General features: G+C 35.1%; 1 protein-coding gene across 1 annotated transcript in view; it reads right to left on the minus strand.

The window, feature by feature from the left end:
* Window positions 1-3,317: 3,317 nt before the first annotated feature.
* Window positions 3,318-27,542, minus strand: part of Apolpp (apolipophorin) — a 32,363-nt gene continuing 8,138 nt past the window's right edge. Inside the window, exons 3-59 of the mRNA XM_026637261.2 lie at window positions 27,136-27,332; window positions 26,513-26,677; window positions 25,903-26,052; window positions 25,396-25,585; window positions 24,951-25,114; window positions 24,524-24,594; window positions 24,146-24,311; window positions 23,836-24,018; window positions 23,573-23,725; window positions 23,109-23,256; window positions 22,906-23,026; window positions 22,531-22,693; window positions 22,211-22,405; window positions 21,796-21,975; window positions 20,837-21,374; window positions 20,508-20,681; window positions 19,688-20,031; window positions 19,277-19,492; window positions 19,028-19,160; window positions 18,535-18,910; window positions 18,124-18,349; window positions 17,772-17,926; window positions 17,446-17,605; window positions 16,879-17,103; window positions 16,593-16,768; window positions 16,241-16,349; window positions 15,955-16,111; window positions 15,410-15,579; window positions 15,172-15,317; window positions 14,717-14,971; window positions 14,423-14,564; window positions 13,926-14,070; window positions 13,450-13,641; window positions 13,008-13,246; window positions 12,608-12,706; window positions 12,357-12,410; window positions 12,113-12,278; window positions 11,680-11,861; window positions 11,338-11,537; window positions 11,025-11,154; window positions 10,358-10,529; window positions 10,007-10,125; window positions 9,637-9,765; window positions 9,393-9,533; window positions 8,763-8,928; window positions 8,115-8,320; window positions 7,710-7,841; window positions 7,395-7,499; window positions 7,110-7,294; window positions 6,674-6,905; window positions 6,284-6,431; window positions 5,681-5,821; window positions 5,302-5,417; window positions 4,768-4,891; window positions 4,480-4,595; window positions 4,011-4,205; window positions 3,318-3,632 (exon numbers count right to left, since the gene is read on the minus strand). Coding sequence (XP_026493046.2) covers window positions 3,615-3,632; window positions 4,011-4,205; window positions 4,480-4,595; window positions 4,768-4,891; window positions 5,302-5,417; window positions 5,681-5,821; window positions 6,284-6,431; window positions 6,674-6,905; window positions 7,110-7,294; window positions 7,395-7,499; window positions 7,710-7,841; window positions 8,115-8,320; window positions 8,763-8,928; window positions 9,393-9,533; window positions 9,637-9,765; window positions 10,007-10,125; window positions 10,358-10,529; window positions 11,025-11,154; window positions 11,338-11,537; window positions 11,680-11,861; window positions 12,113-12,278; window positions 12,357-12,410; window positions 12,608-12,706; window positions 13,008-13,246; window positions 13,450-13,641; window positions 13,926-14,070; window positions 14,423-14,564; window positions 14,717-14,971; window positions 15,172-15,317; window positions 15,410-15,579; window positions 15,955-16,111; window positions 16,241-16,349; window positions 16,593-16,768; window positions 16,879-17,103; window positions 17,446-17,605; window positions 17,772-17,926; window positions 18,124-18,349; window positions 18,535-18,910; window positions 19,028-19,160; window positions 19,277-19,492; window positions 19,688-20,031; window positions 20,508-20,681; window positions 20,837-21,374; window positions 21,796-21,975; window positions 22,211-22,405; window positions 22,531-22,693; window positions 22,906-23,026; window positions 23,109-23,256; window positions 23,573-23,725; window positions 23,836-24,018; window positions 24,146-24,311; window positions 24,524-24,594; window positions 24,951-25,114; window positions 25,396-25,585; window positions 25,903-26,052; window positions 26,513-26,677; window positions 27,136-27,332 — 9,800 coding nt within the window. The 3' untranslated portion in view covers window positions 3,318-3,614. The remainder of the gene's footprint in view (window positions 3,633-4,010; window positions 4,206-4,479; window positions 4,596-4,767; window positions 4,892-5,301; window positions 5,418-5,680; window positions 5,822-6,283; window positions 6,432-6,673; window positions 6,906-7,109; window positions 7,295-7,394; window positions 7,500-7,709; window positions 7,842-8,114; window positions 8,321-8,762; window positions 8,929-9,392; window positions 9,534-9,636; window positions 9,766-10,006; window positions 10,126-10,357; window positions 10,530-11,024; window positions 11,155-11,337; window positions 11,538-11,679; window positions 11,862-12,112; window positions 12,279-12,356; window positions 12,411-12,607; window positions 12,707-13,007; window positions 13,247-13,449; window positions 13,642-13,925; window positions 14,071-14,422; window positions 14,565-14,716; window positions 14,972-15,171; window positions 15,318-15,409; window positions 15,580-15,954; window positions 16,112-16,240; window positions 16,350-16,592; window positions 16,769-16,878; window positions 17,104-17,445; window positions 17,606-17,771; window positions 17,927-18,123; window positions 18,350-18,534; window positions 18,911-19,027; window positions 19,161-19,276; window positions 19,493-19,687; window positions 20,032-20,507; window positions 20,682-20,836; window positions 21,375-21,795; window positions 21,976-22,210; window positions 22,406-22,530; window positions 22,694-22,905; window positions 23,027-23,108; window positions 23,257-23,572; window positions 23,726-23,835; window positions 24,019-24,145; window positions 24,312-24,523; window positions 24,595-24,950; window positions 25,115-25,395; window positions 25,586-25,902; window positions 26,053-26,512; window positions 26,678-27,135; window positions 27,333-27,542) is intronic.

The following is a 27,542-nucleotide window of genomic DNA, read 5'->3' on the forward strand; positions in this document are numbered from 1 at the left end:
TCAATCGTTACGGTGGCGGCATACGAATGCAGTCGATTGTATTCCTAATATGGACGGACATATATATATACATACTTTTCGTATATTTGTGTAGAATTTGTAAATGTTTTGTACAAAATGGCTATGCTATGACGGTGTTTTAATCCAAAAAGTTATGTTCAATGCTGACAAAATCTTAGGATATGTCAAAGCAATGTACTAAACAAAACGTCTTATAACAAAGCCTGCCGAAAAGGCCGCGATAGCATGTGTATATTTTACCTTTTAAGGTAAAGTCATGATAACTATTTTTATTCATTACTAACAAAGTTATATATATACAGACTGTTTATATTACATTTTTACATTAACAGCCTGTAAATTTGTCACTGCTGGGCTAAGGCCTCCTGTCTGTTTGAGGTTTGGAGCATATTCCAACACGCTGCTCCAATGCGGGGTGATCGAATACACATGTGGCAGAATTTTGTTGAAATTAGACACATGCAGGTTTCCTCACGATGTTTTCCTTCGCCGCTGAGCACGACATGGATTATAAACATAAATTAATCACATCAAAATTCCGTGGTGCTTGCCTGGGTTTGAACCCGCAATCATCGGTTAAGATGCACTCGTTCTAAGCACTAGGCCATCTCGGCTCTAAAGGCTGTTTACAAAGCCAATTTCTCCAATTCATTGTTAATCCTTATTCAGATATAAATGCTTGTTACCTTGAGCGCTTTATATATAGATAAAAAATTGTAAACAAAAAAGACTCACTACATCTCATATGACTCATAACGGAAATCGAGCGAGCCATACAATCGTTGCTACCTAACTTCCTTACTAATATCATAAAGGCGTATTTAATGACGGATGTTTATCACTCTTTCACACAATTACTGAATGGATTTTGATGAAACTTTACAATAATATAGCACAGGATTAACACAGGATGGATGAAATGGCGGCAGGGTACGGGAACAATTTGTGACCCCCGTATTCCCCTTAAACTTATGGGGAAGATCTATAAGACCATGGTCAGACCTGCTGTTCTATATGGATATGTGTTGGGCTACAAAAGGGATGACTGAAAGACAATTGCACGTGGCGGAGATGAGAATGTTGAGAGGAAGGTGTGGTGTTACGCGAATGGATAGAGTAAGGAATGAGTACATAAGAGGAAGTTTGAAAGTAGCACCGGTAACCGAGAACCTATCTGGAAACCGGCTGTCTTGGTATGGGCATGTTATGCGGAGAAATGAGGACCATGTTGTGAGAAAGGTTTTGAGAATGGATGTAGGGATATAGAGGTAGGGGACGACCAAAGAAACGATGGATGGATTGTGTGAAAGACGATATGGTTAGAAAGAATGTTACTTGTGAGATGACGTCAGACAGAGAAGTATGGAAGAAGAAGACATGCTGCGCCGACCCCAAGTAAAATTGGGATAAGGGCAGGAGGATGATGATTTACAACAATATAGCTTATACATCAGAATGTACGGTAAAATATTAATGTTTTTATGAAAAATGTGATTCTCATACCATTGGTACAAGGAACAAACACAATCATGTTACTCCTGTTACTCGACTGCATAGAGTCAGTAACTCTTTTGTGGGGCAATGTATACGCTTCTACAACAGGATCCCAGAAAGCGTTCGAAATGCTTCTGTTGCCAAATTAAAAAAAATTGTTAAGGAACGCTTGTGTGCTAAAGGTTACTATACGATTAGTGAGTTTATGTTTGATAGCACACCTTGGGAATGAAACGATCGCCTCCTGGCTGTTTCTATTCATATACAATTATGTATGTAATTAATTTGACAAAAAAAAAAGACCCACTGAGTTTCTTTCGCCGGTTCTTCTCCGGTCAGGGTGTTTTTTCCGAACCGGTGGTAGTGTTTAATTTGACCATCAATAAGAAAGTGTAATGCTTCTATGTTGAATAAAGGAATTTGAGTTTGAGTTTGAATAACACATAGGCTATAATTTATAAAGCTATATTGCACAGTACAGCTGAGTTATTAGCAAATCGCATCAAATACGTAAATTTAAAGTTTGTTTATCTTTATTCCTACTTCGATTGGAATAGGCTATACATAAAATCATCCTACAGTCCTTAGGGTAGAGGAGTGTTGAACTGTGTGAAGCAGCTAGTATAAAATAAAATTTCGAAGCAGTTGATACAAGAACGGGTTTTAGTTATTATATATTTATTTATTTTATCACTCATCCATTCTGACGAATGTTCATTAACTATAGTTGGTATACGGGTGGATGAATTTTTTTCATGTTATAGGGGGCAAACGAGCACGAGGCTCACCTGATGAAAAGTGATTACCACCGCCCACGGACATCTGCAACACCGGGGGGCTTCACAGGGGGACGGGACATTTTTCTTCGGATCTTCGGACATCTTGTAGTGCGGGTGATATTTGGAATTTTGTTGAATTGGTATATCAAAATAAACTGTTATTAAATCTTTTAAAGGTGACTTATATCGCTTTCTATGATATTATATACGTAAGTTTCCTGAACTTCGAACAGACTTTATAAATAGAAGTCAATTTATTATAATAATGTTATCACTTAATTAGGTATATAAAATGATTACAAGTGTCATTTTTGAATGCCAGACATGTAGTTAAGCATCATTGCATAGTATAAAACAAAGTCGCTAACCACTGTCTGTCCCTGTGTATGCTTAGATCTTTAAAATTACACAAAAGATTTTGATGTGGTTTTTTAATAGATAGATTGATTCAAGAGGAAGGTTTATATGTATAATAAATGCACAACTAAATACAGAAATAATGATAATTTTAGAGTTTTCTAAAGTAATGTCGTCTTCCAAGCGATTTTAAGCAATATAGCATTAATCCTTATCCAATTAAGTACCTTAAATATGTTGTGTATTTAATATAGATCAATACGGCCCTTTACAGCATGTAATTTAAATTAATATTTTCGAAGACATTACAGATTTAAAATGCAGTGACATAGCGGTTTGTATTGTCTAATGACTGAAAAACTGTTAACGTTGTAAGACGTTCGGTAGCATATTTTGTATCAGCATTGCACCCGTGCGAAGCCGGGGCGGGTCGCTATTTAAATATAAATGATACATTAATTATTTTTTAATGTATCAGCAAATTTAGTGTCAACGGTTCCCGGAGAATATTTAGCTGTCAGAAATTGTCTAAATGTAAAATAATTTTTTTGTATCATGATGTTTAAATATTTACGCAATGAAAAGTTGACGATGGCTTAATGGATTTCCATGAAGAAAATCACGGCCTAGAGCTATCGAAAATAGTATTTTAATAAAACAAATTAGTAAATAATATATTTTTATTAGTGTTATCGTTTTAATACAGCGATTGATTAAAACCTTATGGTCGGCGTTTCATAAATAAACTATTGATAAAACAGAAAGTCTAAATTCGATAACAGACTCATTCCACTAGGCTGCAAACTTGGACACTATTATTATTTCAACTATCCTAGTCTGTTAATAGCCTTAAATTATCTTTAAAAATGTATTTATTCATTTTACTGAGTCCGTAAATGTAAAACTAAAAGTATTTGGTTGATGTGGCACGAAGAATCACAGATGGGTGGTGGATTCGATGGCTTACTTTCGTCTGCGAGCCTGAAATTAACAAAATACGGTACCATCAGTAAAAACACTTACATATACACATATGTTTATATTATTAAGATATTGATTTAGCAATTTGCAATCAATTGTCTCTGTGGATAGAACTTATAGATTATTTCGAAGATAGCGACGTAAAATCGAGGAAACTTCCACTGAGTTTTTAAATCATCTAAACGAAAGAGACGTAGACGTTAAAGTTTTAACCTTCAAGACAAGTAAAGGCTTTTTCCAAGCAATGGGATCTCAGTAAAGTAGCAATAGCAAAAGTAGCTAGATTTAATTTAAGTCTGGATTTCAAGGATGCTTAATAATATACATTATTCATACATTTAGGTTCCGTTGAATATTCGTTGATATCTCTATACTTACAGTTTCCTTCCTATCCTTGGTGACGCACACAGAGCGCACCCTGAAGGGGTCGACGTAAGTGCACGTGCATTCCTGGACGAGACTCTCGTGTAACAGTTTGCCGGTGATAGACGCGGCAGCAGTCTGGATGAACTGCTTCTGTTGAGCCGGATTCAACCCATGGAAGTTGCTGGCTGACATTGTGTAACCATCCACCTGGAGGAGAAAAATTGGTTAAATGATACCAAATTGATAAGATGTATTGTATATGAGATGTGGGGAAGTTAAGACAATATTGACGCTCAGTAGTAATATTTTGGCCTGTGGTATTATCGCACCTTCTTCCAGCATTAGCTTCAAACTTAAAACTTGAAGAGTAAACTTGGAAAATTAGTTAAAAACACACATTATCATTGAAAGCAATAGATAAGGGTTAGATTCACTGTCTTTATCATGAGTATTGGTTTTTGTTAATGATAGTTTTTCTTACATTTTGAGAGAATTCAATGCATCCATCATCGTCTCCGACCACCAGTGACGCTCTCAGAGATTCAGTGTCTTTCGGTTTCTTGTCTCCCAGCATCAGCACTCCATTGCTAGAGAAACCTGGTAAAATAAAATTATTGTCAGTATAAATTAAACCATTCATTTCAAGATTCAATATCATTTAAATTTTAGTCATTTGTATCAGTAAATTTTAGCTTTGTCTATTATTCATTTCTAATAATTAAAGTGGTTTGCTTTTATACCATGGTTAATATTTTTTTTGTAAACTTACCAACGACTTGGTTAACTTGCTTGCCTCCGCCAATCTTGAGATCAGGTGTGTTGGCGATGAGTGTGTGAGTAAGTCCGATGTTCTTGAACATTTCGCTGTACACTACTGAGCGGAGTGTGCTTACCTGGAATATTATATATTTTGTCAGGTTTACTGTTGATTTTATTGATAACGTTGGCAATAAAGCGTACACCCGGTTACTTCTTCAAACCAACGAAGAAAAAAAGTAAAATGTCTTTAGTGCACATAAAATACTTAAAAGGAAATTCAAATAGACATTAATTTATTGGGTTTGGGTGTACGAAGGCAGTCTTATTGTTATAAGCAATCTCTTACAAACAACCTTTCACAAAGGAAAATATCAGCAAGGAATCGGGATAGCAATTGCCATAGGTACATATGTATTATCTAAAGTTAAATAAATATAAAGACATATTACAATTGAAAATGTTAACTTTAGAACTTTTAAGATTTATCAGTCCATTATTTGGCAGATAAAATGTTCAAGTATTGGGCAAGTTCGATTATACTTACGAAGAATGATTGAGGTTCACATCTGTTGCCAATCGAGCTGATGTAGTGTTTGACTGCAGCTGGTCTCAGGGGCAGGTCAAAGATGGAGTGGTAAGTGATCATCACATTGTGGAGACCTAAAGTTTTGAGTAAAATATAAATAATTAAGCTTAGATATTTGAAAATGAAAATATTTAAAAAGTTAAACAATTAAAAAAGGAATGTGGTTTTCGTCACGTTGGCAATACTCAAGGGATACTAGCGAACTGTGCTGGACATACTATAGGGGATATGTGCGAGTAAGCACAGGTGCGCTTGAAAGTTTAAATAATTTTTGATACTGGTCTTAGATTTTCTGTTCAAATAAGGTTGTAAAAAATCTTAAAAATAAGTAACTTACCGAGCTGGGTCTTGATGGTATTTAAGATTTCCACAATACGTTGTTCATAGGTATTGGCTTGGGGATTACGTAGGTCGATTGTGCTGATTTTGTTGTAACGGCTAGCGTCATCAAATTGTACTTTAGCGCTCTTAAGCCTCACTGTAGGACAAAGAAAACCGGTGTTAATTCTAAATACTCTTTAATAAAATCGATACTTATTTTTTATATTAATATTCCTGGTACTAATATGGTGCTATTAAGCTTAACCTTGAAGTAATAGTGCGAAATCCGTGAAAATGGTGACACGATCAGAGAATCTAAAAATGCTACTAAATTTTTGCCACGTATAAATTCGGTTCATGATTACGTATTAAAGACCACAATGTAAAAAACTCTCATTGAAATACTACTTTTGTAAGTAAATAGTTATAATAATTAACAAGGGTTATCATGACAGAAGTAACTTCTATAAATAAAAATATAATTACTTCTGTTAGGACAAACTCAAGCATCTTACCAATGCAAAGCTGAATTGTTTTTTTACAAAAGAAACAATAATTGCAAGGAGAAAGGCATTAAATCCTTATTTTGCCAATGGAAACAATTTGCCTGTGTACTTACGGTCGGTGTCGTAGAGGATGGGGTACGGGAATTTGGAGGTGACTCCAACGAGGAACACTTTGACGTCGGTGATGCGCTTGGCCTTCAATGAGTCGATCAGCTGAGATACCAGCGGGACAACTATATCCTTGTAGTTCTTCTCGTTATCCTGGGTTGAAATAGGTATTCATATATTAATTACTGCGAGTATTGTTATGATATGCGTTATATTACAAGAAAATGACCACAAAAAATTTTAAATATTTCAAATTATTTGAAAATAAATAATATCGTTTTATAGGCTTCGACTATAATGTGTTTAGTATTCAATGTCAATATAAGGAACATTGTTAGGAAATCAGCAATCGCATACGCCCAGATCGGGTAAAATAAGATACCAATAACACTCACGGTGGTGACTTCGACGGAGACGACGATGTCGGCCTGCTTGCCGGGCAGCTTGACCTCGTAGATGTCGCCGACCTCGCGCGGCGCGTCGGTGTCGCTGCAGCGCACGCACTGCGGCGGCAGCGCGGCCGGCAGCGCGCCCGACAGCGCCAGCGCCGCGTACCCGCGCGCCAGGTCGCACGCCTGCTGCAGCGCCGCCGCCGCGTCGCCCGAGCACGCGTGGATGCACGCTTGTCTGAGGGGCCGATGGCGTTGTAGTATCGACACGATTAATTGTGTTCTACTGAACGCACAGACTCATAATATGTCACGTCCACAGTTCTGTAACGAGTGCAGCTAAATCAAAATATTCTGCATCGAAGTAGGCTCATAGAAGCACGTTTGGATCGTTCTTTTACAGTGTTGAATTAAATGTAAAGCTAAAGTTAGTACAACATACCTGAACGGCATCATATCCAGGAACAGCGCCAGTGGCCTGAGCGGAGACATGCCCCCGAAGACTGTCTCGCATGCAGGTGGCAGCGTCTGGTGCATCTGGTGATGAGAGTGTTCCGGAGCCTTGACTTGAGGGCAGCTGCTGGCTAGCCTGTATGCATTTCCGAAGTCGCTCTCTGATGTTGTTATCTGTAATTAAACATTATATTTTATCGTTAGTTATAAAAGCCTTTAAAATAATGAACAAGTTATAGAGTAACTTCAATAACTAAATATTTTAGAGACGTACCTTTCCGTTGGGCATTCTGAAATCGTCGAAAGGTTCGTTGTTACCGTCTCCGAGAAGACCACGGAGTTTGCCAAGGTAGAAACCAGATACTTCAATGTAGCACACCTATTAATCAAATTTAAATATATTTCAAATCAGAATTTTACTATAAGAATATATTTTATTAATTTGATACAAAATGGTCCAAAATTTTTTAGATATAAAATTTCGTTGACTTTAATAAAATAAATCTGCTTTCTTATTTTGTTGACTGTATAGAAACAAATTATAGTGATAAAATCTTCTAATGTGGCCGTTCATGTTGTTGGCACTCACCTCAAGTTTGGATGTACAGTAGGCCATGAGTCCGTAGAGCGAACCGAGTCCAACACGACCGTTGGCTTGACGGAACGCAAACACGTCCTTTTCAATAACTGGGTATCCGTGGGCACCGCCATTAAGAGCAACCTGCAAGGAAAATTAATTCTTAATAAAGATGCTTCCATTATATTTATACTCAAATGCAAGAGTTTATTTGTTTCAACGTCCTTATCTCTTTCTGCTAGTCCAATACGATAAAATATTTTTAGATATCCATTTATTGAGAAAGCTTATATTCGATTTGATAAATCATGTATTCCGATAAAAAGCTTTTTCACCAATATTGTTGTGATTAGATTTAAAACATTGAGATTTAGTAGCATTTAACTAAGTACATTTAGTTATATAAATATCACAAACCTGTCCGTTCTCTTTCAGCTCGATTGTGACTCCACTCTTGTCTTCCAGGATGAGAGACTTGGGGCTGCCGTTGGCGAGTTGCATCATTAGCGTGAAGTTACGGTCGACGTGGTCGTGCACGAGCACGTAGCGACAGGTGCCGGGGAATGTGAGGTGGCGACCGTCGAATGTGAAGATGTGCTGACCGTTCACGATCACGGCTCTCACTGCAAGGAATTACTTAAAGTTATGGAAGAATTTTGCGACGTTGAACTCAAATTAGTGTTCGTGAAATTGTTTGTTTTGGAAATCAGTGAAGCTTCTATAAGGTATGTTAGACCGAGTAACTTCTAACGTAACATTTCTATGAAATTCATAATTTAATTTATAGTATGTGACTTAAAGATACATTTTAAAAATTATAAGTTCTTCTAAAAATTTTATTTAGACAAAGAGGTTTTTTTTTTTATGTAGACAAAGTCGTAGGGGCTGTCGATTTGGTTTGACATAATATGTACCTATTTGATTTATTCGGTAATTTACGCATCGAATAAAGTAAAATAGATGAAAGCAAAATTCGACTATTTTTAATTTTTTTAAGTTCCTCAGTCTTTCTAGGAAAACTATTTTTAAAATCCAAGTAAAATATTTTTTGGATAGTTTACTCACGTTTAGCGGGTATTTCATCAAGAGGGTTTAAGCTGCGTGGTCTGTAGGTCTTGAACAGAGTCAATGGATCTGGGAAGTCGCCGTGGATCAGCTGAGTAATGAAGCTCCATGCCGCTGAACCTCTGAATGATGGGATTGAAATTGGCGACAGACCTGGTAATCTAGCCTGTTGAATAGAAAACAGTTTTCAATATGATTTCTTAAAAAAGTTAAATTAAGTTGTTAGAAATATTTTATATAGTTACGTAAATATGTTAAATGTTAATAAACTTTTGGGAGTCACATGATCTCATGGTTCGATATTCTTGTACTTTAAAACTATGAAAGTTAAGTGAACCTAAATAATCAATAAATAATATACTAGGAAATTGGCATTAAATTCTTCGAAATTTAGTATTCACATATTTTAATAATTATATTCTAAGTGCCTGTATTCTATGACCCACTTCTAGGCAGAAGGCCTGTTCTCTTCTTCTTCTGTATAACAGAATTTTCAATATCCTCACAATGTTTACCTTCACAATTCCGAGATGAATTAATATACAAATTAGGCAATTTTCAATTAAGATCCACGTGTTCTAGCTCGGTTTATTTGACTGGAATTTTTTACGTTTGTGTTAAATTACTTACATCAGTGATGACGGGGTAAGTCACACCGAACTGTCCGAGGTGTGTGCGCACGAACTGTACCATTGACGAAACAGCCGATATCAGCTTCTCGTAAACAACCTTCAACTCTGCCCTGTCGTCACATTTCTCTTGTCTGATTTTCTGTTAAAAAATAAAAAGGGGTTTTTAATATTTGATTTCCAATGAAGGAGTACTAATTAATATTGGTATTGTCAAAAAAAAAAAAATCATAAGGGTACATTACCTTGTTCATGTAGTTAGTAAGTGCATCCAAGAACTGCTTGGACTCTTCTGTCGGGAGTATGGAGCGGAGAGCACGCGTCGCTTCCTGCATTAATCCTAGGAGCTGCTCGGGGACCGCCAGCTCTTGCCACTACGAGTTGTGAGGTGAGGAATTATTAGGTATTGATGCTAAGTATTTAGTACACAATCTAAAAAATAACTTGTTATTTTTTATATTGTGATTGGAGAAGAATTATGTCGTATTTCGTTAAAGAGATAGTCTTTCCAACGTGTAGGGTTGGCAATATTTGCCATCTCAGACTTGATTGAACTAGTTATAAAGATCAAATGGATTTTTAAGGCTTATTATAAGATAATTGTTTATATTTTACCTTCTCTTTGATAATTGAAATGATTGGCATTTCCTTGATCTGTGTCGTTAAGTCAGTGATGAATTGCGCAGATTTTGCACGCCATTCCTTGAGCTGAGCAACTATGATACGAGTCAGGTCTGAAACAATAATAATATTATTAACAAGGAAACTTAATAGTTAAATAGGGGTAACTTATTTATTTATAAATAAAAATGACCACATTTGTATATTTCCTTTGTGTAAGGTAACAAGTAGAATTTTGGTAAAACCGGTTATGATTTTAAAGTTCCTAAAAAATTTTGTTCTATTCGTAATTTTATTTTTAAACGTAACTTTATTATTTTATTTATTTGATCATATATATTTTACCTTTGAAGATAGAGGTGAATATTTCAGCCAGCTCTTGTAATTCAGGCTTATGGCGTTCGAAGAAGTCGAGGATGATAGCGGAGAAGTGAGCAGCCGCGTCAATGAGGCCGTCCGTGTACTCGCGCACAACAGCGCCAAGGTTTGACCACATCTGTTTGAATTGAGGCTCCAACTGCGAATACAAGAATCGAATTTAGTTTAAAGGAAATAATAGTGAAACAACTCACACATAGATAGAAGAATATAAAACTCACTGAAGTCATTAAACATAGAGGAGAAAAAACATAATATATGCAATAAATAAGAAATGTTGTCTTCAGAAATGAGGTCTGCGTGACGTTTATTAATAGCTAGCTGAACCTGCGGCTTTACCCGCGCGTAATTTATAGAACACAAACTTTCAAGCCCGTTAAAGGTGTTAAAGGTGTACACCCTTTAAGGAACCTACCTGCCAAATTTCAAGTTTGTAGGTGTTATAATTTACGAGATTTCGTGATTAATCAGTGAGCGGTATTTCGCTTTTATATACATATATATATATGATATTAATTTACATTATCATCATGAGTTATGACATTTAAATTACTAATTCCTAATAGAACTTTTCTATTGTCTTCTTTTAAACACACACTTATAAATTTCATTAATCAAAATGTTTGATACATACCTCTTTCTCGTACATTTCAACGACCTTCTTGGAAAGGTCAGTGATGGTTTCAACGATCTTATCAGCGAAGGGTTTGAATATATGGATAACATCATCGATCATCTTAGCGACGATTTTAACGAGAGTGTGCCTGAAAATTGAAAATTATAAATTGGTCTCTCTTACAACATAATGTTTCTAGGTTTTTGTTGCAGAAAATTTTGGTGATATACCAATGGGATCTATATTCTATAGACTGGTAAATTATATATTATTAATTGTATTATATTATTTGTAATTTGAAAATGCAACGCAAATGTAACTATTGACTTACAGAGTTTCAGAAATTTCCTTCAAAGACTTGTCGTTTGAAATTTCATTCATGAGTTTCTCAAGGTCCTCTTTGTATGCTTGTTCCACTTTCTTGTAGGTTGGCTCGACGCGCTTGAGGATTTGTTTGAAGTCAGCGCTTGTTTTCTCACCGAGCTCATTGATACGGGTTTGTAATGTACTGATGTCCTTTCTAAGTGCATTCTGTAAAATAACAGTGATTAGTTTTATAGATAATATTTACTGTTTTATTTAGCCTTATACGCTGGCTACCATAAAGGATATATGTCATTTAGTATGCAAATCAAAGATTAATAGTAACAGAAATTAGAACAGGAATCCTTACCACGAAGTAATTGAAGTTATCCTGGGATACACCGTAATCACTCTTAATGACGTTATTTTCAAGGAAGATAGCTCCGTGTCCGATGTTCTTCTTTTGTCCCGCGAGTGAAATATCCACAGTAATGTCAACACGCTTCTCCGGGTTGAGGTGACCAATGACGGATAATTTACGTTCAGATTCATCTGAAGAAAACAATTATAGAAGACCTTTAGTCATTTGTGAAGAATAGTGGCGATAGATAATCCGTTATAAATAATTTATATTGGGCATTGTTACCAGACTCTAATCATTAAGGTCCCATGGGTAAGTCAGTATGGTTTCACGAATTAGTGTTTTTATTTTTAATTATCCACTTGAAACAATATTATCTTTGTCTCTTTTTTTCTGTCTACAACTTCTGTTCAATCTGGTAAAGTATCTAAAGAATTCTTACCACTGTAGCCAGTCGTGAACTCGTAGTACTGGTAGTCCTTAACGACAGCGTATACTTGGACAGGTTTGCCCTGGAGTAAGCTGAATTTCAGGTCTCCTTGTTGGAGGTTTTCCTTCATAGTCGCTGAACCTTCTAAATCGATGACCTTAACGACTGGGGTGTCGATCTGTATGGAATAAATATTTTAGTAATGTTGCCTAGGAATTGTTTATCAAAAAATAAGTATGTACTGAAGTTTACTGACCATTAATTTGATGTGCACAGGGTTGACTTCCAAGAAGAATTTCGATTCACGGTCCTAAAAGGAATAACAATCGGTATTAAAAAATAGTCGAATATGAAGTAGAAATAGTTTGACTAAACAATATTTAAATTGAACTTACATAATAAAATCGGAATCATCCTTTGTAAAACAAAATTAAAATAATGCCAATCGTCAGAGAATCAGAGTTCATGGGCATTTTGTTGATGGAAAAAAAGTTTATTTATAAATACCTTTCCAAGACAAGAGTGTGAGATGACACTAGTAGTTTCAATCTTGATGGTGTTGCTGTTGGGTCTCTTCATGGATCCTTGGAACTTAACGAGCGCTTCCTGTTAAAACAACACAGTTTGAAATACAATGTTTTGTAATAAACGTATACAACGCTTTTGTATTCATTTAGACTTTTACGGATTCAGTATTATCAAAATATATTATTATTATTATTCTCAGCGATTTTTTTTTCTTCAAGTATTTTATTAATAAGCTTAACAAAATTTAAATATCTTTAAAATATTATATTTTATTATGATTCAAAGTATTCACTAAGTCTTGTGTCAATTCCAGGAGGCATTGATGGCTGTAATTTGCATTAGTTGTATAAAATTCTTTTCAAAGAGATATGTAACTAACCTTGCCAATCTTAGGGTGGCTGAAACCAATCAAACCGGAGGCTTCTCCTTGCTGGTCATTTCCAGAAGCATCGAAGTTGAATCTGAAGCCAGTCTTTGTCTGGGGGCGGTTCTTGTCAGGGAACATGTTGATTTCACCATGGATGGGGAATGGTAGAGTTTTGTCTGTAGGGTACTGAACGAGGGATTCTACGGCGATAACTCTTTGTGGGAATGAGAGTACGATACCCGCTGGGAATTCTGGGGGAAAAAAGGGAGAATTTAGTTTTTATAATTCATTAGACTATTAGTCATTAATATAAATATGGTAATCACCATTACTTACACTACACCTACAAAGAAAATCACAACCTACAAATTGTACTAAGAGAATGTATACAAAAATAGGATGAAATCCGTTTATTAAATTCTGGGCAGCATAAAGGTTTGACTTGAATACTTACTGCCATGCTCTGGCTGGCTGTATACGTGGAAGTGGATCTTCTCGCTCTCTCGGTTAACGTGCAAGTTCATGTCGTATTGAGGGAAGTTCTTGTCTGAGAATTCATTGGCGATTTGTAGACCGAATTCTGTAGCGAGACCGAGTTTGCGGAGATCTAGACCCATGTTGAACTGGTGTTGCAATACTCCGGGTTCTAGAAACAAAGGTTTATTATTAGTTTAAGTTTGAAAAATATTTGTAGCAGATTTAACGTGTGGCAATGTTATCGCTTCGTTACTTCATAACATTGTCAAATAAAGAATTGAACTTGAGACTGACTGAGATATTAACTACGTAAAAAAATATGTAAGATGACTTTAGCATCAAAACTAAATTATACATCATTATATACTGTAACATTTTGACTGACAATGAAAACATAAAATTACGAGAATGAAATTATATGTGGATGTATAGTATATAGTAGGCTCTACTTACTGTTGGTAACAAACTTCGCGTTAAGTTCAGCGTGCGCGCATTGCTTCTTCTCTTCACAGTACACATACGATGTCTTGTATTCAAGGTTGGTGATACGTGACTCGGCCACATGGTTGCGTTCTCCGAACGCCACATTGATGAACGTCTAAGAATTTCAAAAGTCTTAACAACTGTTATGTGTAAAACTCCTAAAAATTAATTTAAAATGATTTTCACGTTGACAGTCCAATGAATATTGCGCTGCTGGCCAAAATGTTGGTCATTTAAGGGGAAGATTCGGAGCGTATCCTTATGGATATACCCCTGGCGGCATTGTATGCGATATAAGCAACATTTCTAATAACGTTCCATTTCACCTACAACTCGAGATAATAAACTCAAACTAAATAAGTGACAATTCTGATGTGTTTATCCGAATTTGAGGTCGAATATTTGGATCCAAGTGTCGAATTAAGAGTTATAATCTACGCATTATAATAAATTTGAAGCTGACTTACCTCTACGCCTTGTTCGTTGCCTTCAGTGAGCACAGTGCGGATATATTTGAAGTTAGCGGGCTTCTGTTCTTCCTTGATCTTTAATGTTCCAGAACCTTCGATAATGGTTTTTGGTCCTTCTTGTTTGCTGATAAACGACGTGCTGCAGAACAAAGGTTATCGTTGTCATTGTGATGTAATTGGAATGGATACTTGCTATATATTATATAATTTAATCAGCATAATGATAGTTAAATCTACTATATATATATTTTTTACAACTTATTAATATATAAACGTATGTAAGCGTCGCACCTTCCACTAAGTACGTTCTTGCTATCATTAACGGCATGGAATTCAAGTCGCTTTCCACTTCCAGCGTCCTTGCTCGAGATGTCTATCTGGTAGTTCTTTAAGCCAAGACTCTCAGCGTTAGCTTGGTACTTGACAATCAAGTCCTTATCAAAGTTGGCCTCAAATGTTGAGTCAAGGTCGAAGTTCCTGAAGTTCTCCACCTTCATTTCTATACGGCCTTGGGTCGTGCGGAGTGATGTACCCTTGAAGAATAGCCTGAAATCAAAGGTAAATTGAATAAATGTTAACAATGTACAATGAATAAGAGTTAACAAAGAGCGAAAAATAATTGGACTTATTAGGATATCAATGAAGAGTATAACATACTCTTATTAATATTCTTGGGTTATACCCAAATAATACAAATCCTCAAACATAAGGATGCAATGTACATATATCTAATTGATTTATCGTACCTGGTGGGTTTGGGTGTGGAAGGACTGGTGTACTTCAAGTCCAGTAATGGTTGAGAGGCAGACTGTACCACGAGTGCGTCGGCGCGGTACGTGCGAGAGTCCACAGCCATCGTCAGGACTGCGTTGTACGTGTCGGGAGATGGGTTCTGGAAAATCATAGTTATTGTGACGATTAAAATGTGGACGGAAATAACAGGTTTAGAATAGCAATTAACTGTTATTTTTTTAATAATATTACCTTAGCGTTAAGGTCGAGTTCGAATTTCTTAATATTTTCAATATGCGGGCAGTTCGCAAGTATCTTGAATTCAACCTCCTTCTCCGACGAAACTCCTTGGACTGAGACGGTTGTCACTTTACCTTTGCCATACTGAGTCTTTACGTCAAAGACACCAGACGCTTTCTCTTCTATTAAAAAAATATATGTGTAAGTAAATAATTGTCTATATTCATTCATACTGTATAAAGATTGGTTGCATTAACCCGTTCGTTGCATTCGTTGCAGCAAAATACACATTAAATGTACAATAGCAACTTCGATCGAGGGTTAAATGAATTTTGTACCAATATTTTGATGTTATTGTTTAAGATGAGACTTTAAATAAAGATTTTTTTTCAAAATTAAAAAAGTTTTATTCCATAAACTGTATACTGCAAATGAGAATTGAAATAAGAGAGGGTGAAACGAGGAATTTTAAATGAAAATTTACTTGAAATATTTGACATTAATTTTAATAAGGTTATTTTTCAAATAATAAGCATTCAGTAAATCATTTTACTTACTTGACATATCAACCTTGTAGCTGGAGTCGATGACGATGGGGTCAACGTGAGGAACTATGACCTTCAGTTTGGTATTACCATTCTTCTCATCGTACTTGCCGTTTGATTCAAATTTGTAAAGATCGGCGTTGATTTGAACAGATTCCATTACTGTGATCTATAAAATTAACAAAAATATATTGGAATGCTACGAGAGAAAGAAGCAACTTTATTTGATCTATTTATGATGACAATAGTCCAAATAAGGTTAATAATTAAAGATGAACGAGAAAAAGAAGAACTTTACCTCAACCGCCTTATTCTCGGGCTGGAGGAACAATAATTTTGATACCCATTTGATGTCGTGGGCTTTTTCGAAGGGCAGACGTACTGATAGTGTGTAATCGTCCATAATTCTGGTAACAAATGAAAAATATACATTACGTTTCGATGGTAGGATAAATTATTGACTATAACATTGTATTTAACTCGTAAAATGAAATGCTACTTTTATGTTTAAGTTATTATAATCAAGTTCACTTTCTGACTTTTCACGGTCATATTCTGTGGTGAGTTTCGAGTTTCTTCTCACAGAATAGATATTATATACATATATACATAGATAGATACTATATACCTATTTATAATACAAAACTTACTTCTTTTCTCCCTTCTCAGGCCATTGCATTTGGTAGCCGCCTACGAGTTCCATTGCTAGGTCATCTCCGTAGCTGGCTTTGACTCTGTATTTATCGTCTAATTGTTTCACATCGGTGTAAGATGAAGTTGCCTCCACAATGGCTTTCTTTGGCAGCATATTACCACTGATTTCACTCTGAAATAAGCACATAAGATTAGATTCAAAATATGACGAACACTGATTGTTGCCTTCAATGGTAATAATGAATAAATAATTATTTGATTTTCTCAAAAAAAAGTATTTACCTTGAAGGCCATGTCTGACTTGTCTCCCTTAGGAGTATTTTTGAAAGAAATGGTGTTGAGAAGGTTCTTGCCATCTTTGAGACGCATTTCGATTTGAGCATCGAGATCGATGATCTCGTCGTTTATGTTGGTCTTGGTCACTTTGGCCTTGTAAGTGATGGTCGAGGCAGGTCCACCGCGCTTCGGCGCATCAGAGAATACTGCTTCGGCATGGCCGTTGTAAATCTAAAATCATACCAGGTGATTACATCTTAACAAAGCGACGGATTATTTATACTTATTATTATGAAAGTTATATTAAATTACAAATTCTAAGGACCAAATATTTCGAATGGGATTTAAACAATTTAACATATTTTTTGAGACGTTGATGACCTTTGCCTATAAACTGAATAAAGGTGACGTCACCATGAATGTACTGTCATCCATGTGATCTAAGCTGTTATATTTCTTGTACCTTTAATAGGTAAGCCTACAAGGGTGACTTTCAAAAAGAGAAATAACAAAATATGATCTACAAAGTTCATCAATTAGTACTATATAATTTAAACTGTTTTATAAACTTACGTTATCCTTAACAGACAGTTCTCTATCAACATTGAAGCTGAGACAACGCTCGTCCGGCAGCACGAGCTCCGCGCTGTACTGACCACGTCCTGTGTCTATGGCGGCACCTTCCTTGTGCAAGTTAAATTCAATATTCTTTCCGGAATATTGCATCTTGTTTCTGAAAACATAAACAAACTAAATTGTAGAAATTAATTTAAACAGATTTTAACGGACCAATCTGACATTCAAATAAATAAATAGAAGCTCTGCTCATAATATCTTTCTTGATGTAATTACAATCTTTTAATTTAAATAAATACTAAAAATGATATCAAATTACTAACTTGCTTTCAATCAGTTTGTCGGTTTTTTTGTTTGTTGTGCTAAAGTGTACTTTGTCATTTTTGTCTTTTTCAAAGTTAAGGTAGAAGTCGGCTTCAGCATTGTAAACTGGTTCCTTGACGACAAACTTCACATCACCCTTGATGACGCGGTCCACCTGGATAATTATAACATAAAACATATTAAACAAAGATAAAATTAAATTGAATCAGCTTAGTCATGAATCAACGTTATGTTATAAAATTTTTGAGGTAATCTCTTGAAATTTATGAGCATTTTCATAATTAATTAAAAAATCTCAATCTCAAATTTAAAAGGCGAGGCTTATTTTATAAATAGAACCCATGTTAGTACCTTTTTGAAGTTAATCATTAAGTTTCCATTTCCTTTGCCATCATTATCTGTGACTTGGAATTGACCATTGGCAGCAATAGCGTCCTTCAAGTTGAACTTGAGCTGACCGTTAGGGTTGTTTCCAATATTAATCTTCAGCAAGTAATCCAAGATTTCTCCCTTTGTATTGGAGATGGTAGCGTGCGAGGAGTAAAGGTTTGCGTTTTCAATCGCTCCGATGTCGAATCTGGTGAAATGGGGTTAAAAATTTAGATGCATAAAATTATAATTTTAAATCAAGAAAAGTTAATTTATAACAACGAATATAGTAGCAAATTAACAAATTCATTATAATATCCGCTTGCACAAATTTGTTATTAATGGTTTAATTAACTAAAATTATCAAATGAAAATAAAATTTTTAGCACTCACTTAATGTCTTCATCTTTTCCAGTACCACTAATTTTCAAGTGACCAACAGCACCAATGTTTTTGTCGTGTTCCTTCATCCTATGAAGCACTACTCCTATAAGTTCGAGTTTACCGACGTTCTTAAAGTCGATGTAGTTTTCCAAGTTAGATTTATCAGCGGACACAATTTCTCTCTTTATTAATGATTCAATAGTATGCTTATCGATATTCATCGACCATTTGATCTTGTAATCGCCAACTTTCTTAATTTGAGTACGAGCTTCGAGATCGAAGCTAGCTTTCTTGTCCAAGTAAACACCTCCAATATCAAGATCAAATTTTTTGGGATCAGATTCTAATTCCAATTTGATTTTCAGAGGTAATGCGAAGATTTCAACTGGAATAAAAGATAATATCATAATGTTATTTTTATTATGCTTCTTCATTGTACTTGTTAAGTGTTGTGTCTCCTGTTAGTTATCGAGACTTAAAAAAAAGTATATGGACGACTTACATTTGTTCTTGGTTATGATATTAAAGTCTTCTGGTGAGGCGTAGTGTCGCTTGAACAATTGGTTAAAAGCAACGCGGTTTTGTGGGTTGTGGCAATCTCCTCCGTAGTACAAATCGATGTCATTATGCATTATCTAATGAAAGTAAATTAATTTTATTTAACTTAATATATTTAGTATTAAAATATAGTAAAAATCTAATTGGAAGAATATTATTGTAAAGTAGATATTCAAATGTATATATGACTTACGTTTTGATTGTTTTCAATGTGTCCATTGACTCTGAAGTTGACATACGGGTTCAATGTGTTCATAAATTCAGCTTTGAAGTCACTGCCCTTTAGGGAGCCACTGAATAATATGTTCTGTTGACCCTTCTTTACTTTAATATCGGTTTCAACTGCCTTTGGCTCATGTTTGAAGTGACCCTCGATATTGACCGGTTCGTTGGAGTTTGGAATGTTGAACTACAATAAAATATTTTTATTAAAACAGACTTTCTCGTACATAGCTTCATCATTAGTTAGGTTGTAACTATTTTTATAATCAAACGTCATGGTTTTAAGTAATTATTAAAAACCATAATATATAGATATTCAAATAAAAAATAATTCTGATCATTAAACTTTAAACATATTTAATAAATTTTGTATGATTTTTACCTTGACGCCTTCAAGAGTGTATTTGGAAGCTGGTCCATTAATCTCCTTGATTATTTGTCCATCAACTTTGATGCTCTTCTTTCCATCTCCTGGAAGTTCGTATTCGAGTAATGGTTTCCAGACTGACCGTTTGTCATTACCCTCGATACTAACACCAGCACGCCCATAATACTGAGCATCGTCCATCTTTGCTTTCATCAGTAAAGAATATTCAGATGGCTTAGTGTTGACAGAGAATTGGCCGAATAAGTTCTTGATGGGTGACTCAAGATTGACCTTCAAGGATTTCTCCTCTTCGGTGTTAATTACTTCACCAGTTAATTGGGTTCTACGATTTTTGGATCCTGAAAATTATGATTTTCTTTACTAACTTGAAATTAATAGTTGATTTTCGGACTTGTACCAAATCCCTACTTTTTTAATCTTTATATTCATCAATTATGACGACAATGTCCTCCTTTTGATCGATATCGAACATGTTAGCTAGTCTTAAGAGAGATTAACCAAATACACATTAAATAGTGCAAGTTAATATGTTAACATATGTGCAATCCTTAACCTTTAATCTTTATGTAATAACCTTAACTGGAAAATGGACAGCAATTAAGCGTTGCTAAATAAAATGTTTTTCTACGCAATAACAGAGCAAGGGATGAATGTGATCCTATAAATTTTATTATTAATAGCAATTGTCTATGTTTAACCATTGATACATATTATATATATGTATGTACATTGTATAGGAACAGGCTAATAGGTATTTTCTATATTCCTCGATTTTTATTATAAGTATGTATTGAATTATAATTATATGAATTACCTTCCGCTTCGAAAAGCAGTTCCATTCCATATTTGCCTGCATGGTCGTTTTGTACAAGTCCTTTAATGTGGTATCCACGAAGGTCGTTCTTCTCCAGTACTAAATTAACTTTAGATGATCCGACGAGAGGATAACGTGCCAAATATTGGGAGATCGAATTTTGTGACTTTTGACCTGTTGAATACAATGAATATACAAGTTTCATTAGAATATGATTAGACTGAAATGTATTTCTTATATAAGTTTTTGATAAAGTTTAAAATGTGATGACATTTTATTGAAAAAAAAAGACAATAAATTTACGTCAAGGGTATTTAGTATGAACTTACCAGAGAATGAGAATGGTAGTGACACTTTTCCGCAAAGAGTCAAGCCTAATACTCCAGATAGCTGGTCAAAACAGCCAGAGTATTCGTTCTTTTCAGAACCTGTCTTGATTGGAATGTGCTTCTCCATTTGACCCTTTTCAGCAGTGAAGAATACCAAGTCGTTCGAAGCAGTTAAGATTTCCTGTTTGTCAATCGGAAGACCCCACTGAAGATCGAAGCCTTGTCCGTTTCCAATAACCTTTGCAACAATTTGTCCACCAGTGGAAGAATGTAGGTTTGTCACGACCTTAAGACCAGTCGAAAGGCAGTCAGCATCTACCAACATGATCAGAGATATTTCGACGTCCGAGCTTGGTACAAGCTTAATGTCAACTTTAGCTGACTGAGGGTTTTTGAGGATCTGGCGGATATCCATGCTAGAAGAAACATCGACGCGAGCAGTTGCTGCACCCACGGCGTCCAGCTTGAGTGGGAGACCAGTAGATGTGGGATAGGCCAGCTCGGCGTCCATGAAAAGAATATGTCCACGAAGCTCTTGCTGTTGGTGGAAAAATATTTTTTTTATAATATTTCATTTTTTGCCCAGAGGATCGGAATTGCGACACAATAGCCAAAAAGCCATCTTAGCAACAATTTCACGCAGTGATTATTTTCACAGTAAATGTTTTTTATTTTTATGAAGGTTTTATTATTAATAATTATTATTTAATATTAAAACAGTTATAACAGTAACTCCTGTATGAAATAGAAAGGCAATCTTATTTTTATGATAATAAGACGATCAATGCAAGGATAGGTTTTTAGTATTTTAACTCTCAATGTCATAGATAAATTAAAGTTGCTAAACAAAGGCTCCATTATTTAAAAGTAATTTACAGCCTTCGTAAGGATTACAGTTATAAATTTTACTGCTAACAAATTAAATTGTTAAATAAGGACAAAATTTAAAAGTCAACTACCTGGAAGTTCTTCATTTTATTGAAGCCATCATTTACACCCTTCAAAGTCTGGTCGAGGAAGGTGTTGAAGTCGAAGCCTTTGTCATCTCCAAGGGATAGGAATACAGCGTCAGTGCCGAATAGCTTGACGTAGACGTCCAAATCCAACTCATTGTTGTAAGGAGCAGATTCGGCCTTTACCTATAAAAAATAAAATAATCATTTTTAATGACCAAACTATTGGTACTGACGTTTTCCAAAATTAATAATTTGTAAGTTATTCATGTCTTTTCTCCTCCGTGTGATACTATCACAAGCAGTTTGAATAAAAATGATAGAAGTGTCATTAACAATGCTGCTCTTGGCTTAAGGCTTTTCATTGATTATTGACATATCTATATTTAATTGATAGTATAGATTTTAGCTTGGCACTAACTTGCTTGTCGAAGTTGTCAACCTCACTCTTGATAGAACGACGTCCTCTCACATTGGAATCAACCTTCTTGTAAGACTCCTCAAACTTATTATACAAGTTGTCGTAAATTTCTTGGGGTTTCTGGGTGCGGAGGAAACTTTTAGGCCCAAGGAAGTGTTCCACTACACGGTCTAAGTTGCCTTGACGACCTCCAATCTGTAAAAAGTTAATATGGATATTGATTTATTTTGGCAAATATTTAAGAAATAGACTGTGACTCAGTGATGGGATGACTTATATGGTCGTAACAAAGTATATTAGATTTATCTGATGTAACTTACCTCAAGAATGTTAACATTGTGTCCAAAGACTTCAGCAGTAAGATTCAAGCTAACAGATCTCGGTAGGAAAGAGTCCTGTGAAAAGATAACAGCTTGTTCCATGTTACCACCAGCTCCAAGTACATCAACATTGTAGCTCATTTCCCGGTAGAAGGAGTATTTCCTAGAATAGAAAACAAAACAATTTTCAAAACATTTTATATAAATAGTACAGTATTCGATTTTTAAATACAAAATATGTTACCAGGAATTTAATAAAAGACACAGATTTCATTTTTTGTAATCTGCCTATATGGATGAGTAAGCAAAATTTTGCTATAAATGTATTCAGTCCCTTATTGGTGTAGGGAATTGGAAAGGAGAGGAAGCCCTTACCTGTCATCAATATTGTATTTGTTAGGGATTCCGATGAGTCCGTAGTGTTGGCGTGCGAGCTGCTTGTCAGGGTTAGCGGAGGACCGGATGTGACGAAGAGAAGTGGTGATGAAGCGACCCACTGTAACAAAGGATCATGTTTAGTAAACCAGAAAACATTGACCAAATAATTTATTAATTTAATATTACTTTTAATATCATACCTTGGTGAACAGGTTCAGATTCGATTAAATTCTTGATTTCGTTGGCGGATTTTCCGCAAGGACACTGAATGACTGCGAGGTAACCCTTGATACGGATTTCAGAATCCAATTGACGGTTCTTCATGATGTCCAGACCAGCTTTCTTCAACTGTAAATATATATATCATTTACTACGGACTAAGAAGTGATTTAAAGACACAAATTATTAATATTACCAATGAATATGAAAATATTGCCACAACCGAAATTCATTCCTAATTATTAAGGCAAATATTTTGTTTGTTATAAATGTATGTTTTGTTAACTATTGATTAATTGTGAAATTTCATATATGCACCATTTATTTAATTTAAATATTCGTCTAGAGTAGTATGTTTAAGGGGAAAACCAATGACAATAAATGTTGATTTAACAAAACTTAGATATTTCATAAGCTAAATTAATAATAAAAATATTTAACAAACCTTAGCAGCACAAGGATCAGCTTGGAAGGCTTCGAGAGCGGCGACGCGGACACGAGCCTTGACGTTGTTGTCGATGGCGCAGTGCACCAATTTGTCGATAAGACTGTCCTCCAAGTGCCGGATGTTACGGATACCCTTCAAGACTGCTACGACCTGATGCAGAAATTTTAATTTAAGTCTATTCGATCTTTTAAAAATAATATTTAATTATTAATTAAAATAATGTAATGTCATAAAAACCAATATTTATCGTTTTGCCTTACATTATCCTCCTCGATTTTGGTCTTAGGCTTGCAGTTCTGGAGCTTGGCGGCCAACTTCTTACTAACAGCGGTGACACCTTCACTGTGTTCATCGTGACAGCGGTGGTCACGGCAGTATGTACCGGCAAGCGCGCCCACACCCAGGTATACGTTTTTAGGGAGATTAGGAAGGTCCAAAAGACCCTGAGAAGAAAAATATAGAAATTAATACTATTCTTTGAACATATCATTCTATATTTTAATTTTTTATATTACAATTAGCAGCTGTTCAGATATCTGCCAATTATATCAATAATAATATTATACTTACAGCAGCAGCCTTAATAGCTTCGCTTGTGACGTGTCTGGCGTTGCCCAAAGATAAGAACACAACTTTCTCTTCAAGAGGAGTCAGCTCCTTGCTCTTAAGGATTTGGATAGAGGCTTCGATGCTGTGGCCTGTACCTGCACGAAGGAGTCCATCGAGGAAAACGCGCCTGAATAACAAATAAGTTCAAAAAATAAGTAAAAGTTTTAGGGTTAATGTTAATGTTTGTCTTTTCGTTAAATTCAAAAATAATCTCATTCAATCACAGATTGAAACACTTTTGAATTGTCAAATGGTACTGCTGTTTCTTTGATAGAATCTATTGTTTTTTTTTTAATTTAAATGCAAGTTAAATAATAATATTGAATAATAGACAATTACTTCTCCAAGCTATTTCCTTTGATTTGTCCGAATGCTTTCATCAAGTCCTCTTTGTTGGCGGTGCGGAAAATCTAGAGAAAAAGACAATGACGTTAAAAATTACACAACCAACACCAGAGTACAATGACATAATATTAAATTGTAAAAAGTGTGATTTAATTGAATGATAATTAAATGCAAATATATAAACCATAAATATCACCGGAGCAACATTAGGTCTGAGATGGCCAGTAGTAAAATCAAGCTAATCCTTAATTCATGCGTTTAATTTTTATAAAGAAGACGTGGTGAAGAATAACTTTGTAAGGAAATTTGCATGTGTCACACAAAAATCTACCAACATGTCCAAATTGGTAAATTGGAACAAAATGGTGGAATAAGTTAATTCAAAAGGAAAGTAAATTGTTCCGAAAATATTATTACTCACCCTGACGAGCTGGGCGAAGGTACCGGCAGATTTGAAGCTGGCTTCGTTGGTAAGAGTTTTGCAAGTCTCTTTGATGGCTTTGAAAACATTTTCGTAGTTGCTGTGACTCGCTTCAGACTCGTGTGGGTTCTCGAAGATGATGCTGCGGCTCACGGGGCAGTTGCCTATACATAAGGTAACTTTTCAAAAGGCTGTACAATAAGTTATAGATATAAATCTTTTTTATTAATAAGCATTTGTGCTATCGGCATCGGTGAAATAAATTACAATGTTCAGGAGACTAAATCGTTGCTATCTCAAATAGTGTGGACAACATTTGAAATAATAATCCAATATGTCTTATATTGGATTATCATCATCCAAGTTTTTTATCACAATTTAGTTACTCGACTCACTATTCTAAAATATAAAGTGATAATGGAAAAGTGGTAAATGATGAGGTTACCTTCAGCAGCTCCCTGGGCAGTTCCGGTAAGAGTAAGCTTGGTGTTAACTTCAGCCCTGGCACCGTTCTCTCCAATAGAGAAGGGTTTGTATAAGTACTGTTCGACCGCGGAGATCTTTTCTGGTACTCCATTGTTGACTTTAGATTCAATGTTTAGAATGGACTGCAGAAGCTGTGTGCTCTTGATTTGCTGTAAAAAATATCAATGCTCTTAACATGTTCTAATAGAATAGAAAATCTTATGAGAATTGCTGGTTTAAGTTCGGGTAGGGGCTATTAATTGTTCTTTTTACACAACCGACCAAAAAGCAGTGTGATGTTATGAGAGTTAAGTCAGGATCGTTTTCGTCTCATTAAAATAAAATAAATTAATAAAGCTACTAATAATAATAATATTTTTCGAGGTTCTATTTACTCTATGTTCTCGACATATGTTAGATAAGCGAAACCTTTGTCCAGCTGAGTATTAACAGGTACTAATACTATATTTCAGTTGGTTATGCTTACAGCGTTAGGATTGTAGACAGCGGTAATCAATTCATTCTTCGTCTGTTCTCGGTGGGCACATCTGCTGAGGTCGCGACTCCTGTGGACTAATAACGCCGACCCTTCTTGCGATGCTGAGACTTCAGTAGGACATGAGCCGAAGACATCAGTCTAAAGAAAAATAAAACAATGATTACTGAAAACATATGGTTTTGTGTATAAATATTCATGATGTACAGTAGTGGTCCGTGGTGGTATTCTCTAAGAACTGGAAATCTTTGTATTCCATTCGTGAAATATTGCGTACTGAAGTAACAGTGATATCCTATTTTGATACACGTGTCCTTAAAATGCTATAATTAGTAAGGTCAATTTTGCATCTAAATTTCTTAAAATTCTCGAACGTGTTTTGCGGATATTTCGAGTATTTTCTTATATACTCTTGAGTATATCCAATGCTTCATAATAATAAAAATGAATTTATTTCCTTTGAAAACAAGATTATTATAATTTAAAAAGGCTATGCTAATTACACAGATAATATCCAAATCTAATTGTGTTTGGATTGCATGAACTAAAACGAAACTGTGCAATAATTAACATTTCGTCAAATATCGTTATCCATCCATACCTGAGTAGAAGGCTTTTGTTCCGTTTGCAGCATGGAAATAATGGCTCTCTTTATGTTAAGAGATGCGCGCGAATCATCCTGTTCAGCGCAGATCTCAGGTCCAACTCGGCCATCTTGAAGGCTGAATCGTACAGGCTTATCGATGCCTTTCGGGGCTGAGTATTTCTGTAAATTAATTAACAATTTAGTTTTGTTGTTTATCACGAGAGAAAGTAAGTTAAAGATCTCAATCGATTGGAAGAGTTACACTGAAATTAATTTGTAAGATTTGACTCTTACAGGTGACGTTAAAAAAAAGCTGATTTTGGCTAGGTATCTTAAAATCAGATCAAAATATACTTTGTTCAATATAAATTTCAAAAACTTTTAAAAATCAATTAATTTTGTTATTACATATTCAGCCATAACAAAATTATTAATTACAAAATTAGCAGCTGTATTTAAGTCTTCTCTTACCCTGAATATTTATAAAATTGGATCTTTTTTCTATTAAAATACATTATTACAATTATATCTTAAGTTTTCTTATTTGGTCTTAATATTATTATTTAAAATGTCTGTAATGGCTAAATATCATTATTTTATGGTTATCTCGTGATTACTAAAAGTATGTGTATTAATACCTTTCCATCAGGTCCAGATATCACCAACGAATTGACCTTCAAAGACAGAACACAGTTACCAGCAGCCGTAACCGACACCTGACCGAAGATCTTCACGCTCGTCTCCTGTTTTTCTGCTCCGGTCAGATAAACCGAGACCGATCCTTCAACTCCGTAAGTGTATTTGTGTCCATTTAGAAAAGTTGCCGCTGATGACGCTGTGGAATTGAGATGTATTTGAGAAATTGTTTTTATCTAAATATTTATTTGATACGTTAAATAGATTTTTTAGTCGACCCATTGGTAAAAAGACGTGAATCTTAACCGAGGTTCAGACCAAGCGAGCACTTTTACATTTTCGTGTGCTTGATTTATATTTATTATTCAACTCGTGAAGGTAAACATAGGGACGATACTTAGTAAAGTAA

The sequence above is a fragment of the Vanessa tameamea genome, chromosome 26, assembly GCF_037043105.1.
Source record: "Vanessa tameamea isolate UH-Manoa-2023 chromosome 26, ilVanTame1 primary haplotype, whole genome shotgun sequence".
Taxonomy (NCBI): Eukaryota; Metazoa; Arthropoda; class Insecta; order Lepidoptera; family Nymphalidae; genus Vanessa; species Vanessa tameamea.